Raw genomic sequence first — 16,491 nt, 5'->3', positions numbered from 1 at the left:
GGCAGTCTGGTGCTTTTTGGAGAAAATGTATCAACACAGCCTTTTTGCTTTGTTATTACTGCAGACAGTGACCTTTTTAAAGTGGTGTTATTACTACTAAGGGTGCAGTCCAGCAAGCTCCAAAAACTCCCGCCAAAAACCACAAGAAGGAACAGTAAGGAAAACGCTTTGATACCAGACCAGACTGATCCTTGTGTTTGTGTGTGGGTGTATGTTTGCTTGTGATTGTGCAGTTACGAGGGGATTGCCTGCTGCATTATTTCAATAGGATGTTTTCTCTCTTCACAGCCAGCAGTTGTGAAAATTAAATCTCCCTTGCGCTACACACACACTCACTCACTCACTCTCTTGTGGGTTGGGTTTTCACATTTACCAGAAAGATGTCCACGATCGATAAGATTTAACAGCCTTTTCTTCTTGCAGTTGAAATGGGGGATTTTAAAAAGAGCATTGAACATACTCTTGGAATAGAATCCCCAGCCTAATAGGTGAATGTCCGATAGGCTGTAAAAAATACGTTCATTCCCTGCCGCCCCCCACCCCCCCAAATATTCATGTGGTAGACTTTAGGTCAAGGAGGTAACTATGGGACATGGTGATTATGGTGGTGGGTGGGTATTGGGCCCTGGTTGCCTGCCATGTGCTCTTGAAAACTGTAGCTGCTTTTGCAGTGCACTTTCTGGGGAAGCCTGTGAAATGGGAGTGGATTGTTCTGAGACTGACTGACAAACCAGTTTAAATCTTTCTAGTTCTAGGTGAGCGAGGTCACTCCTGCAAATGCTGGAAGTAGGTGCATTCTGTATTGGGTGGGTTCGTTATGGGATTGGAGCCCATTGTTAAGAACGGTGAGGAGCATTTTACATAAAGAGGGGAACCCCCCTCAGGAAAAGGCTAGAGAACATATTAAATGTATGTAGATATGGCTGCACGGGTATTTGATTTAAAAGTGCCCAAGATGTATTGAAATGTCTGTTTGGTTTTCAGTAACAAACACATTTAACATGATAGGCCCAGTTCCTGCCATGGCCCCATCACTTTTTACCAGCCATGAGGGTGAAGGGAGTGAGAGGGGCGGGGCGTGGCCATGGTTCGGGAGCCAGTGGCCCCCTTACTTTTAGGGAGCTTCTGTTGCCTCTGGGTATAGGTGAACACTGCTCTGGACAGGATTCATAGAAGGAGGGCTAAGGTGGCTTTCCATTCTGCCCCCCGCCCCCAACCTTTGCATGTCCTTTGTTCTAGGGAAGAGAGCTGTGCTGGCCCTAGGTGTAAGTTAAAAGAGCCTAAGGAGTGCCCTAACTTGTACCTGGCAGCCTGTGGTTCCAAGAGGCTGTTGATTTAGAGGCAAATGAAAGATGCACGTACATCCAAACACATCTATGATTCACAGAAGGATCAAACGCTCTAATTACTTGTCACATTGAATTGGGCTATTCTAAAACCAAAGTTCTTTTTGGTCCATGCTTTGGCTGTCGCTTAATTGGTAAAAGATGCCTATAGTACCTTGCATATAAATCTCACTGTGCAACTCTTTCATAGAACTGTAGGACTGGAAAGGACCTTGAGAGGCCATCTAGGCCAGTCCCTTGCCCTTGAGACAAGACTATGGGTATGTCTACGCTTACAGGGGGTCGACGCTGCGGTGATCGATCCATCAGGGGTCGATTTAGCGGGTCTAGTGAAGACCTGCTAAATTGACCACAGATCGCTCTCCCGTTGACTCCGGTACTCCACCGGAACGAGAGGTGTGAGGTAAGTCGATGGAGTCTCCTGTCGACCCAGCGCAGTGTAGACATCGCAATAAGTCAATGTAAGCTACATCCACTCCACTTACATTCTTCACAAAGCTGGAGTTGCGTAATTTATGTTGACTTAGGGCAGGTCTACATTACAGGGTTAAGTATGATCTAAACCCTCCCTGGCAGATAATTTTTTTTAACCTGCTCTTAAAAATCTCCAATGATGCGATTCCACGACCTCCCAAGGCAATTTCTTCCAGTGCTTAATCACCCTGACAGGAAGTTTTTCCTAATGTCCAACCGGAACCTCCCTTGCTGCAGTTTAAGCCCATGGCTTCTTGTCCTAGCCTCAGAGGTTAATGAGAACAATTTTTCTCCCTCCACCTTGTCACAAAGTAATCTCAGAACACTTTCCAGAGTTAACGGGCAGACACTATTTGTATCTGCATATGGATCACTCACCGAAATGAGCCACCTCTGAAATAGAACACCTAACGAGTAGGTACCATGTTACAATCAAGGGAGTGATGTTGCAAATGAGGTGATGTGGTGATATTTGAGGAGGGGGCAGAAACTACCATCCTAACATGCTCTAAGCCTCTAAGCATGCCAAGTAGGAACGTGGTTTTTCTAGAAGCCTGAATGGACTCAATGAGTTGCATCAATACATTTAGAAGGAGAAATGTAGTGCATCTTTCCTACTTGAGTACTTACAGAACATAGCAGCTGATGAACAGTGCACAGCACCAAACTGTTTAGGACATAAAATGAAGACCAGAATATCCAGTTGGAACTGCAGGAGGAATTTGGGTAGGTAGAACGTACCGAACACCCTACTGTTTCAAAGAATGCCATAAGGTATTTGAGGAGCAGTAGGGATCAGGCATGCGGTTTTCTCTCTCTCCAAAAAGACTGCACCTCCATCAGCTCATCACCCTCTCACAGCAACATATTGGGGTTCGATACTAACTCGGGCCCTGTCTTTGCTGACAAAGGGGTGGCTTTTAGTGCAGGATAACTTGCTGCAAAAACACAGTGGAGACAAAGCAGTTTAGTTTTACCACAAGGTAGACGAGGTGAGGTCCAGCAGGGAGTAGAGGGCTGACCTTGCCTAGTGACCTCTTAGTAAACAAAAGTGCCTCATCACCAGTGATTTTTACCAAGAAGTAACTATCCCGTGTTTAAAACAACAACACTGTTTAAAACAACAACAACCACCTCTTTTGTGTCGGTGAAGAGCAGGGCTGGCTCTACCGTTTTTGCCTTCCCAAGCAGTGGAAAAAAACCTTTTGCGGACGGCAGAACGGAGAAGCTGCCGCCGAATTGTCGCCACCGCGGAAACTCTGCTGCCCCTTTCTGACTGCCGCCCCAAGCACCCGCTTGGAATACTGGGGCCCGGAGCTGGTGAAGAGACAGTCCCAGAGGAAGAGTCCTACCTCTGAGTGACTAACACCGCTTATTGTAGTATCTGAGTGTTTCTTGGAGGGCTCCCATCCAAGTACTAACCAAGCCCAATTCTTAATTTGTGAGGAATGAGGAAGCGTAATATGAGAGAGCTGCTCAATTTTGAAACATGGTACTGTTTGTTTCTGGCGTGTGTGACTTGTTTGCCAATTCTTTTTCGTTGTAAGGTAACTATGTACAGTAGAGCGTGAGACTTGTAGGACTTTGTCTTTGTACCTAAGTGTAGCCTGTGAATTTTTGGACAATTTTTTGTGGATATTGTAGAATGTGCGTACGTAGCTGTCTCCATAGAGACAGAGATGCATTCATATACAAATCTCTAAATATGTGTCTGTATATTATAGACAAATAATATTGTTGATAGTGTGTTGCCTGTCTACAAATGTAGAGGATGTAGTCCTTGCACCAATGGTCCACAATCTAAATTAGATGCACAATATAGTCAAATATATAAGATACATAAGCTGTGGGTTGAAAGTTTGAGTGGCGCAGTATTTAAAGGTAAACTGTAGAATTTGAAATATTTCTCAGACATTAAGTGTCTGTCACTAACTCAAGAAATCAGCAAAAATGAATCATAGAGTCATAGGACTAGAAGGGACCTCGAGAGGTCCTCTAGTCCAATCCCCTGCACTCATGGTAGGACTAAGGATTATCATTCTAGACCATCCCTGACAGGTGTTTGTCTAACCTGCTCTTAAAAACTCCAATGATGGAGATTCCACAACCTCCCTAGGCAATTTATTCCAGTGCTTAACCACCCTGACAGGAAGTTTTTTTCTTAATGTCCAACCTAAACCTCCCTTACTGCAGGCTGCGGCCAGTATTTTCAGTATGGGATAGTGCTCTCATGCTGGTCAAGAGCCTGAAAATAGTGTTTTACAGACATGTCCAGCCTCTCTTGCACTTAAGTAAACAGTGCTACTGTACTGTTACCATGTTGACCCAGGTGGTTAGCCAGTGTTTGGAGTCTTGCAGGTTGTTTCCATTTAGGTAGAGAAATTGATAGAGTCCAGTATTTTGTGTGTGTACGTGTGTGTGTACACAGCTTTGGTAAATAAGCAGGAATTATTAGTCCTGTTTTCTTGAACACAGTATGAATCAATCAGGAGATGTTTTCTTTGTTCACAGTTCCAAAACTCTTACATCCAGCACTCTGCCCTAAAAGCTCTATCTAGGCTTTTTGCTTAGGGTCTTGCTCCCAATGCTTGTTCTGGCTGTCTCCTCGGCTTTCTGCTGCTCTTCCTCAGCTTCTCTGGTGCTTCTGCTGCATCTCTCCCACCCATACAGCTGGAAATGAGATCAGTCCTTTGCCCCCCCTGTATTTATTATCAGACCCCTGGAAAAACCCTGGGATTGCATGGTGCAGCCACTGGCCAGGCTTGCATGAGGTCTAGTCCTTGAGTGGTAGTTTCCCATAGTTACAGCTACCCCTAAACACAGGGGCATTTGTTTCCTCATTTTGCCTGAATGGAAGGCAGTCACCATGCCCAACAGCCTCAACCAGCTAGGGTGACTGCCCATCCCCAAGCATAGCATACATTCTACAATAGCTGTCTTACTGATGAAGCTGTGTATTTCAGAAGGTGACTAGTGCTTTTAAGGTGAATGGTCCTGTGTTTTCAAAAATTACTGTGCATTTTCCATATATAAATGAGGCCTCTTCTTAAGGTGTGCCAAGCAGAATAGCTAAAAACTTAAGACCCTCCCCCCAAATCAATAATAACTTCTGAAAATTTAGGCTGAAAGGTTCTCCAATTAAAGTTGAAGCTTTTGTCAAGGTTACCACAAAGGCTCTTGCATCCGATGAAGTGAGCTGTAGCTCACGAAAGCTTATGCTCAAATACATTTGTTAGTCTCTAAGGTGCCACAAGTACTCCTTTTTGTTTTTGCAAATACAGACTAACACGGCTGCTACTCTGAAACCACAAAGGCTCTGACATTCAAGGAATCTGCATATTTTAGCAGAAGTTCCTTTTTGTTTTGACTTGGTTGGCCTTTTTTAAAGTTGCTTGTGATGATGGGAGTCAGTAATCTAATTATCAGAGACCCAACCATCTTATCTTGGAGGCATTTTGGCAAAGAGCGAGTTTTCTAGGAGATCTGATATTAAAACATATCCTTGGTCAAAGCTACGTGCTCCCGTCCGTTAATTTTAATGACTTGAAGCAAATTAAGATTATTTAATGGCTTTTGATTGACCTGAAAGGGTATTTTTGTGGTACAAAAGAAGCACATATCTGGATACTCTGTATCTTCTATTGCAGGCAGGCTGGAGATGCCACCAATGAAGACATATCAATATATACTTAAACATTTGGCATGCAGACATCCTGTTTCAAATTTGTGTGTAGCCTGAGTCTTATTTCTTCTTAAGAAAGCAATTCTTTCATTTTTAAAAATGAGGAAACGTGATATATCATTAGCAAAACTTATGGGAAAAACTTTCAGTATTTATTGAGCAGATGTAAGAAGTCTGCAGTAAATTTTGGACATTGCTTTCTTTAACATGGAAGGGTGCGTGCTGGCAATCCATTAGACAGAGAATTATGTTTTACATCAAACAAGATGCTTGGGTTGGAGGAAAGCTGTTGCCTCTGAAGATGCCAGCAGCAGAAATTTTTTTTTTTCAAAGTATCCAGAGAATGTGTTTTTATTTGTAATCTAGTAATATTGCGGGGCTCAAGAGAGCTTATTACTAACCTTGATAACAAGAAAGTTAAAACTGGTTATTAAGGGAATTGCTAGGACACATCTTCCTGAGGAATTTAATAATGGAAGATGGCATAATGGATTTTTGTCTTTTCATTGTTGTTACACGCAAATGTAAAAATGTAAGAAATCAGGAAGTACAGATACTATTGTCCTGATCTCTCTCTGCTGGGATTGGCCTATTCATCTTTATTGTGGGCTTTTCTGTTTTTTGTTTTTGAGACCAAAAATCCTAAACAGTGACATAAGTTAGTTTCCTACCTGACCGGCAGTGCCAGGAATTGAACCATCAAATTCTTTTAAACTTTGTACGTTACATCTGAGTCACTGAAATGGCTTGAAGTCAAAGGGCGGTTGTTTTTCTGAATGTGTATCTTTTAAATCTACAGAATGGATATTACCATTTGCAGCTTTTAATTAGAGGGCAATAACAAGCTGTGAACTGAATGTACATAAAATCAGTGTTTCAAAAAAAAGTTAAAAAGCAAGGAAATGATAATTCATTTTCTAAATTAATCCTAATTTAAATAGATACTCTCTAAAGAGCAAGAAGAGTTGGTTATGGATTGAAAAATAAGAAACACAGTTAAATTGCCAAAAAATTGAAGCATGATTAGTAGGATTTTGTTGGCAAATAAATAGGAGGAAGGTAGTATTTTCCTTTAGTGAGCAAAGAAGCCAAAGACAATTGTTTCTTCCTAGAGCAGCTGGAATAATCTAGGTTTCAGAGTGCATCCGATGAAGTGAGCTGTAGCTCACGAAAGCTCATGCTCAAATAAACTGGTTAGTCTCTAAGGTGCCACAAGTACTCCTTTTCTTTTTGGAATAATCTACACATTTAACTGTTAGAGGAAGAAAAGATTTTTTTTTCCTATTGATATTGTCTTTCCTAAATACTTGAATTTAGTATGTTGCTTGCAAAGTCCTTGTCTGTAAAACTGAAGTGGGCAAGGTAGTTTCTTTTAATGTCCTTGAAACCATTTTTCTTTATGGATCACTGTGTGTATCTCTTTTTTTGTCTCTGATCTAATCTCTCATTTTATAGCATTCATAGTATGCTACTTGCTACACAGATGAGGTTTTTCTTCTGAGTTTATAACTTGGGTGACCAGACAGCAAGTGTGAAAAATTGGGACGAGGGTGGGGGGTAATAGGAGCCTATATAAGAAAAAGCCCCCAAAATTGGGACTGTCCCTATAAAATTGGGACATCTGGTAACCCTATTTATAACCTAAATTTTAGACTCAAGATTGGCAAATAGCAGGGACGGAATGGGGGGTTTAAGAAGGACCACTGTTCTTGATTCTGTGTGGATTTTATTATTTTGGTCTTCTTTTTTTGGGAGGGGGGAAGTGTTAAGAATTAATACATAGTAGACTTGATGGAAATCTTTTAAATGTTTGAAGACACAACAACAAGAAACTTATGGCAAACTATTGTGCTAAAACCAATCCCCCTGACAGAGCTTGTTCGTTTCAACTGATCTCAAACAAGCTAATACAAAACTGTGGACACTTCAAAGGAGAACTTAACCGTTCAGTTACAGACCTGAAGAAGAGCTCTGTGTAAGCTTGAAAGCTTTCTCTCACCAACAGAAGTTGGTCTCATAAAACACATTACTTCATTGTCTCTCTCATATCCTGGGAGTGACACCACTACATACAGTTACTTCCCTGTACACTTTGGATTGTGTTACTGTATTATTTAAAATATTTGCCTGAAACAGGACCTCTTGCTTCCTGATTCCATCTGCTTCTGCTACTTCTATCCCCACCTGCAATCAGTCTTTCCACAGCTGTGTCATAACTGGTGTCTGCTTGTAGGACTATGATGTACAAATAGAGATTTGTACCTTCAGATGAGATTAAAGCAGGAGACGCAGATGGACTCTCCTTGCTTTACCCTTAGTAGCAAAGAGTAAAAGGGAAAAACATAGAAAACATCTATGAACAGATTTGTTTTAAGTCGCAGGTTCAATATTTTCCATAAGACACTGCTGGCTCTTTGGTGTATTAGAGGGTGATGTGAGAGGGGCATTGTGGGATTGTTCCCTACAGTATAACTGGCTAGTGTTTCATTGTCAAGATTTAATCGTCTGAAGTGATTGTGCTGCCATCATTATCCTTTGAAGATTATTCTGATACTCTGTCAAAACCTTTCCATTTCTTGGTTTCTTGTGCCACCCTAAATAATTGTTCTCTCTTCACTGTTTACACCCTGCAAATACTTGTAGATAGATCTGTTCCATCTGAGTCATTGCTTTGCCGTATACTGTATAAAGAAGTGTGATCAACGGGTAAGGTTCTAGACACAAATTATCCATATACATAGGTTTCCATATAACGAAAAGAGACTCTGCTTTGTGTACCATCTGAAACAGATTTTTTTAAATATTTATTAGATGCAGAATGCTTTTAGAAAATAAGATTATGCTGAAAATGTACTGATCCCCCTGGATGCTGAGAGAGAAAAGAGATGGACCCTAATTCTGCAAACATTTATGTACATGCTTAAATTTAAGCACATGAGTAGTCCTGTGCATATATGTCGTGCGGGACTGGGCCTATAATCAACACGTATGTAAACATGTTTATCTCGCAGGCTCCTAAAGCATATCCCAAACATATTGGGATACAAAGTAATAAGTTCAGCCACTTCTGTGTGGGTTGTAATAGCTGTTCATTGCTACGCAATAGTTTTAAGACTTTACCCAATTGAAACTGTAGGACAATTTACATAATGAGAAGGCAATTACCAGAGTTGGAATTTAGCCAGGACATTCCAGGGTTAACACCCAACTTTTTCAAAATGTGCCATTGGACCTTTAATTATGAGGTTAAAACCTTGGTTTTATGACTCATCTGAAAAACAGCATTTCCAGTATAACTGTCCCCTAGGCCTAGGCAACATGCTTGAGCATTGGTTCATGATTTACTCAGGGGAAATAGTGCCACCTAATGAAACACTGCTGCTTATTGTCGTGTCCTGGCTTTTCCCTTTTGTTTCCCATCCAAGTAGTGATCACAGTACTACTAAAGTTGTGATAAAATCACAGTCCAGGAGGGATGCTGCAGATATGAGGCACTTTTAATACAGAATGCAACGGACTTTGAACTCCTTTCATTCATCAGGTTTTATATAGATCAAGTATACAAACTCCTTACTCTGCTAGACACTAAACATAATGGATTGAACAGAGACACTGAATTGATGGCTTATTACAACAATCTGTAACCCACTAAGGGCTAGTCTATACTGGCAACGCTAAAGTCCTGCCGTGGCTTGTGTGGTCGCGGTAGCGCTGGGAGAGGGCTCTCCCAGCGCTCTAAAAAAGCCACCTCCACGAGAGGCGCAGCTACCGGCGCTGGGGCACTGTCTACACTGGCCCTTTACAGCGCTGAAACTTGCAGTGCTCAGGGGGCTGTTTTTTCACACCCCTGAGCCAGAAAGTTGCAGCGCTGTAAATTGCCCGTGTAGACCAGCCCTAAACCCCCTCTTTTGTCCTATGACTGCAGAGGTGTTAACAGGCCGCTCGACCATGAATACTCTCTTACAATATGTGCTAACTACTTTATGCTAAACAATCTGTTCCACCTTGCGTTTTGCTGTGATGCTAGGAAGCACATTTCCCAGACCTGAAGAAGAGCCCTGTGTGGCTCAAAAGTTTTTGTCTCTTGCCAACAGAAGTTGGTCCAATAAGATGATCTGATTGCACTCATCTTGTCTCTATAATACACACACAAATTTTTATCATAAGTATAAGCTTTGGTTAAAATAAATGCAGATTCATACATTTGTGTTATTACGGTGGTCATCAGAGGATAACGATGTTATTTCAGGAATGCAATGGAAACATAATCAATGTGATGTGGAGCAGGCTAGAGAGTTGAAACAGAGAAGAGCCCTTTAGTTCACAGGTTTCAGAGTAACAGCCGTGTTAGTCTGTGAAGTGAGCTGTAGCTCACGAAAGCTCATGCTCAAATAAATTGGTTAGTCTCTAAGGTGCCACAAGTACTCCTTTTCTTTAGTTCACACTCTGTCTGGATTTGGCCTGCGTTCCACCTATTGACTATCCCTGGTCTAGGCCTTCACTATTTTGTGGCTCTTCCATCAGGATATCTTATTTTTTAACTTGTTATGTTTCTTTAAATGTATGTACACAGCAACTGAAAAGAAGTGCCTATTGATTGCTCTAGGTGCTTGACAGTGCCTTAGAAATGGACAGCTCCTAAATCACCCTTCAGTCATTTAACATAAGAACCATAGTTTCTGGTTTCCCTCCCAGCCAGATAAAACAACTGACTCATTTTGGGGAGACCCTGGTTCATTGCTTGTCCAGCAGCCTAAGTGTTTTTCTTACTCATCACTCTCCCTCTTGGGGAAGCACATGGTTATTGCTGCTTTGTCCTGGGCTGGTCTCCAGGTTTATCCTTCTTAACTTGTGTTTTTATAATAGCCCCAAGGATATGTACACTTGGAGCAAATGCAGCCAAATGGAAGTCTCTGGGACACATTTGGCAGTGACCGATGTGCTGACGTTACAAACTGGATGAAAGTTGGTTAGAAAATGAATATAAGCAGTGAAGTAACGTAACTTGTACCCTTCTGGCATTTAATGTGCCCGAGTTTCTGCTGGCATAAGTTGGCTAAGTCAAATGGAGTTCTGCCAGCAGCAAATTTGGCCCTAATTGTGCAAAATGAGTGTAACCTCTGTTCTATGTAGGCTGTGGGAGAAGGGTGATGAGTAGGGTATTTGTAGCAGCAAAATTAGGTACCAGGATCCTATACTGTAAATTAGAGACCTGCTTCACATTGTTTTATATTATCTCTAATACCCCTAGGCCCAAATTTCTGTCTGTGGCACTTATTTTGCACACCTGCTGAATGTAAAATCACTGCAGGTTATGCCCTTCTGCCTCTTTCACCTGTCTTCTGACTAACTTACACCACTATTTACGAACCAGTGAATTTGGCCCTCAAACGCTGCATGTGGTGGCTATGTGAAGTGTTGTTCAGGAGAATGTTTTAATGTATTCACGAGTATTTAGAGCTCCATTTCCACACCTTTTATGGTGAGTTGAACTGAAGAAGGGTTGCACCTTAGCCAGTCCCTGCTATAAAGCAGGTCCTCAGTGGCCCTTAACTAGGGTGATCACCCATCCCAAATTGGACGGGACAGTCCCAAAATGCAGACTTTAAGTCTGGGTCCTGGGCCGAATAACTTCGGGACAGCATTTGTCTTGGATTTCCTGCAGCGCCACCCTATGCCTGCCCGAGGCTCAGTCTCTTCTCGTGGCGGGGAGGGCTGAAGTGGGCAGGTGGGGGAGTCTGGGGCTCCCCACAGCGTCCCGGGCTCCCTGGGCAGCGCAGCTCTTACTGTGGCCCAGCTCTGGCTTCCAGCTGGGTCAGAGGATGGGGTCTCGACGGGGAAGAGGAAGGGTAGGGGGCAGGGTCATGGGGGGGCAGTGGGGCTCCTCCATGAGTCCTGCTTTCACCTTTTGAAAAGGCAGCTGCGCCATCCTAAACCAGCAGTCTAAATTGTTTAGGGTGGGTTTAAAAATTCAACCTGGCCCAAATGCCAGAATTACACACAGATGTCTAAGAGTAGGCAGCTAGCCCACATCATCCTTCAGAACGGATGGGGCAAATTTCAGCTGGCTGTTAAACCCTTTTGTCCTATGTCTGCCAAGTGTCAATCATACTTTGCGTAACTGCTGATAATGAGGTAAACCTAGCCATAGTGGCGAGTAAACTGCTTTAAGCACTGGTATGCAGGGACCCATTCCTGACATCAGTTCAGTTCCCTAGTTGTTTGCATGTCAATGTGACATTGCCTCTTTTTTGGGACCCTGTTGGAACAAACGGGATCTGTCCGCTATATCCAGGGTCGGGCAGGAGAAGACAAGAGCATGTTTGTCATGGGGCAGCTGAACCAGAGCTTTGTCCCCCTGATGGCTTGTTAAAAGGAGCAGAACGGATTGTAAAATCAAGCTCTCATTGAGGTTAAGGTTTCATTAGAATTAATTATCCAAGCAAACGGTGCCATATTTGTACGTACCGTCTGGATGCCATTATTTACTCATTTTAATAGGATCGTCCCTTAGCAGACTTTTGTGTTAATTCTTGCACCCATGTGGTCCTTCAGATCTGACGTGTCACGCCGATGTAATTAGGCTTGCGCAGATGTTTACTCATGTGGTATCTTGTGCTGGAAGCTCTACATGCATACAGGACAGCTGAGCACGGTTTTTTATTTATTTATTTTTAAACACTTTTTTTGCAGGAGATGGTGATGGTATTGAACATTCTGGGAAATGTTAAAGTCAATAAACAAAAGGTTAAACTTGTCGGTACCAGAATAAATTATTAATGTCTAATAGTTTTCTTCTTCCGTCTGTCTGAGAGCTTTTATGATGATGAGCTAAGCAGTTAAACCAAAGTATTCATATTCATTACGGTTCTCACACTTGGACTTAATCTATCTTTCCCCCTTCTTTTTTTTTTTTTTTCTTTTTAGAAAGTCCACCGGCAGCGATGTCCAGAAATGGGTATTTTTTTGAAGAGACTGGCAAGTATAATTTTCTTTTCTACTAATCTGTTGCATGTTATATTGTATGTAAAAGAAACTACCACAGTGACCTAGCTGTATCAGTGGAAAAATAACTAGGTTGATTTTGAAGATGATCTGCAACAAATGGGAGTATCAAATCCATTTCACTTATAACCTAAACTGGCTTTGAACCCAGGTTTGTATGGATGAAAGGAATGTTGCATAGGTCTCGTGCTACAAATAGTCCGTACAATCAAGTCCCATAGATGCTAATGCCTTACTGCTTTGAATATCCGTATCTTCAGCTTTTTGGTGTTTCATTGTCTTGGATGGTTCCTTGTCTTGTTCTGTTTCAGGGTGTCTCTGTTCCCTTGATATACCAGATTCAGCATGGCCAGTATGCAGGGGTCACTCTAGCTATAGGCAAACTAGGCAGCTGCCTAGGGTGGTAGATTTCTGGGACAGTAGACTTCCCCAATCTAGCACAGCTGAGAGCTTGGTGTATGTTGTGACCCCTCTTTCCTCCCCCCCCACCCCCCGGCACTACAACTGTCCAGCTCTCTGGGGCTAGCCTCCCATTGTAGGGCTGCTCAGGCTGGGGCAAGGCTCCCTTGGGAGACGATATTGGGGCTTTGTCCCCTATCTGGGCAGTCTTATAGCAGCTGAGGCCTGGAGTGGGAGGCGCATTGGGAGCGACTTGTGCCCTCCTCAGGGAAACCAGCGCTAGCTCAGAGCTAGTTGAGAGGCCTGCATGCGCCTGCAGTTTCCACACCAGATAAGCTTTCCACCCTGGGTCCCTTCCTCAGCAGTGGCAGCAGCAACGGATGCGGCTGACAGGGCTGCCCAGCAGAGCTTGGTGGCCACAAGCTGGGGCTCTGAGGAGCAGGAAGTGGCCCCCAGCCAGGCTGGTGGGGAAGCACTCCTACCCCCTCCCCAGATGCTCCCCACCACCAAGGCAGGTAAGATGGCAGTCGCAGCTCAGACGCTGAGTGGCTCGGAGTTGCTCTTGGCAGCACCACAAGAGCTTGCTGTGGCTTCGGCCTCAAGCACAGGGACCTGCCCAGCTCAGTGTCCGTATCCAGCCCGGACCTGCTGTCCCCCATCCATCCCTGGCGGGCCCTGCTGCCCCTGTGAACTCTCCTTGCAGCCGCTGCTTCAACTCCACCACGTTTGGGCTCTCGAGGTGCTGCCCCCACACAGGCTAGGAGCCCAACAGCTAGGAGCTCCTCTGGAAAGATGCAGGGAAGAGCGGACTGTAGGGGATGCTGAGGGCCAGGTGGAGGGTGCAGGCTGGCATGGGCTGGGGATACAGAGGGCATAGGGCTGGATGCGGGACTGAAGGTGTGGGGCTGTGTTTGGGGCTCCTGGGTACAGCGACCCCTCATTCTGACAGTGGGAAGGAGCCCATCACGCGCTCTGCAAGGGAGATGGGTGCCCCCAGTCTGAGTGGCTTCGTGGGGGCCCTATGGCTGTGAGCTGTTACTTGCCAGTGTGTGGGTCCCTTTGTGGTTGAACTGAGCATTTCCTGGCGTACTGAGCTGGGGCCTGCTCCCCTCTTGAGCCCCATGAGCATTTCCTGCCTGGAAAGGGCCATTGGGAAGGCTGGCCCTATCTGGGAGTATTGGCCACCCAAGGAGCGGGCCTTGGCCACTTGCAGGCCCTAGAGCAGAACCTGGGGGACTTTCATCCTGGCCTGGCCAAGCTCAGCCCGCCTGTGTGTCACTGTTCCCACTCTGCAGGGTCTGTCACTGAGGCCCAAGGGCCTCTGCAGTCCCAGGCCCAGGTCTGCCCCATCAGCCTCCATCCCAGCTGCGCGGCTTGTGGGGGTGGCCGGTTGGCAGCAGCCGGGGAGGCAGAGGTGAGCGTTTCACCTCATGGAAGGAAAAAGAAGAGCACCTTCCCCGGTGCCAGCAGTACGTCCCCTTTCAGAGCATTCAGCTTTCAGCAGTAGCAACAGATGCCAAGGGCCCTAAGCTTCTTTCTCCAGATGCCAAAAACAGAGAGACTTTTCTGGGATTTTGTTAAGACTCCAGAGCTTTTTAGTTCATCTGCTACTTCCAGCAATCTTCAAGAGCGGGAGGCAGGCTCCCAGCAATTTGTTCTCCGGATGGCCCATGGTCACCTTGAACACACCGTGTCCTGTCCGTTCTTTTTGTACTACGCTGTTAACTAATCTCCTCCATCCATAGGGGATACTTTCCAGCTCTAAGAAACCCAAGGACTTGAGCCAATCATGCAGACTCTTCTTTTCCCATTGTTTTGTTTCTCTGGTTTTGCTTGCAGGTGGTTCTTTTAATGCTCTTATTATATTGCATCCTGGCTGATTATAATTGTAAAGGTGGTGGATCTTTTTTGTTACTTTGCCCTTAAACCTCCTGTCAGTCATTTTCCTCCTAGCTTTACAGTTATAAAATCTGACCTTTTTAAAAAGTTCACTGTTGCTGCTAATCCTAGATGAATCACCTTCTTCTCTGTGCTAATTGTGATGTGATCACAATGAACCTCCTGCACAGAATTTAGGAAGAATAATCATCACAGCACTTATCTAGAGTTTTACAAGCATTAATCCTTGCATCACCCCGTGTGTGAACTCCTTATGCTTAACAATCTAACCTTTTATTGCCCACTTCATTTTAAGTAGTCTCTGAAAGCATGTGCGAACCTCTTACGTTTAACAATCTGACCTACCTTCTCTTTAGCTCATGGGCTCTTGTTGCCTTCCCCAGACCTGAGGACCCACTCTGTGAAGCTCAAAACCTTGTCCCTTCCGCCAGCTGAAGTTGGTCCAATTAAAGATATTACTTCACCTTACTGTGTCTCTTCTCATCACCCTGTGAGGGAGGAAAGATTTGTTAGCCCCCTTTCATGTTTGGGGAAACAACAGGTGTACAGAAGTTAAATGACTTGCCCAGAAGCTCAGGCAGAGTCCAAACTACAACTCAATTTAGAGGATGCAATATTGGAATTCCTTAGCCCACTTCCTCCCTCTAAAGTGAGTCACCTTTCCATTTAATATAAATGGCTTTGTAAAGCAAGCTTATCATTTTAAATTGCTTCTTCAAACCATGCCCCAATGTGTCACTCGACCAGTTAATACTGAGATAGCTAAAGTTGCCCGTTGTTGATGATCCAGCAGCTTCCTTTACCTCTTTCAATATGTTAAGGACCTTTTTGTTGCGCTGTGCTGGAGCAATACTGCGGCATTCGTGTTTTTTGTTACTTAGATTTCATAACCATGAGCTGGAACATAAATTGTTATCTCCATCCTGGAATGATTGTTGATAGTATCTCTAGGTATAATTGCAGTCTTTTCCTTCCCCATTCCCAAGCCCTTCAACATTGTCTTTTAATTAGGGATAACAATATCTCGTTGGCTTATGGTTTATCTCACCTCATCTTTAAGATACCGATCTGAGAAATTGATAGTCTCTCTTGCCAAGCCAAATATTTCTGCTCTTCCCTTCTAGGTTTTAATTTTTTTTAAAAATGAAAACATTAATATTCTTTATTTCTAGCAGTACAGCAACTGTTAGCTCCATTGAGTTGAAACCCTAATTTTGCTTTGATCTATAGGCCTTTACCATGGGAAGAGTAATACTTTCTAACAGATTCTTCCCTTGGGTCTTTGATATTCCCAACTCCCAATAATTTCTCCAGCACCTTTTATCACTTTTGTAGCCATCTGCTCCTGTCTAGTTCTTTGGAACCCATCCTTCATTGAGGTTTGTACATTCTGTGGTCCTGCATGTTGACTGGGAGAATTTCAAAGGAAACTACTGCCGAGACCTTGGATTAAGTATCATTGGGGGGTGTGCATGTGAAACAAGGAAAAAATATTCTTCAGAAGTTTTAACTAGTAGCTTTGCAGAGTCCAGAGCAAGCTGGCAACATGAGAAATAAATTCCAATTTTCTCATCAAAGTACAGTATGCTGGTATCGAGCAGTAACATTATGTTTTGACTTGTATACCAAATTGAGCAGATTTAATGGACATTAATAAAAAATCTCCCTTACTGGTAAAATAACTTT

The 16,491-nt window shown here is 43.7% G+C and overlaps 1 protein-coding gene across 5 annotated transcripts in view; it reads left to right on the top strand.

Moving 5' to 3' along the window:
• SLC4A11 (solute carrier family 4 member 11) overlaps positions 1–16,491 on the top strand; it is a 153,214-nt gene that overhangs the window by 12,218 nt on the left and 124,505 nt on the right. For all 5 annotated transcript variants that reach the window (XM_074951936.1, XM_074951932.1, XM_074951934.1 and 2 more), the window contains exon 2: positions 12,430–12,480. In XM_074951936.1, coding sequence (XP_074808037.1) covers positions 12,430–12,480 — 51 coding nt within the window. The remainder of the gene's footprint in view (positions 1–12,429; positions 12,481–16,491) is intronic.

The sequence above is a fragment of the Natator depressus genome, chromosome 4 (assembly GCF_965152275.1).
Source record: "Natator depressus isolate rNatDep1 chromosome 4, rNatDep2.hap1, whole genome shotgun sequence".
Lineage (NCBI taxonomy): Eukaryota > Metazoa > Chordata > Testudines > Cheloniidae > Natator > Natator depressus.
Note: the sequence above shows the minus strand (reverse complement) of the source record. Positions and strands in the feature narration are given on the sequence as shown.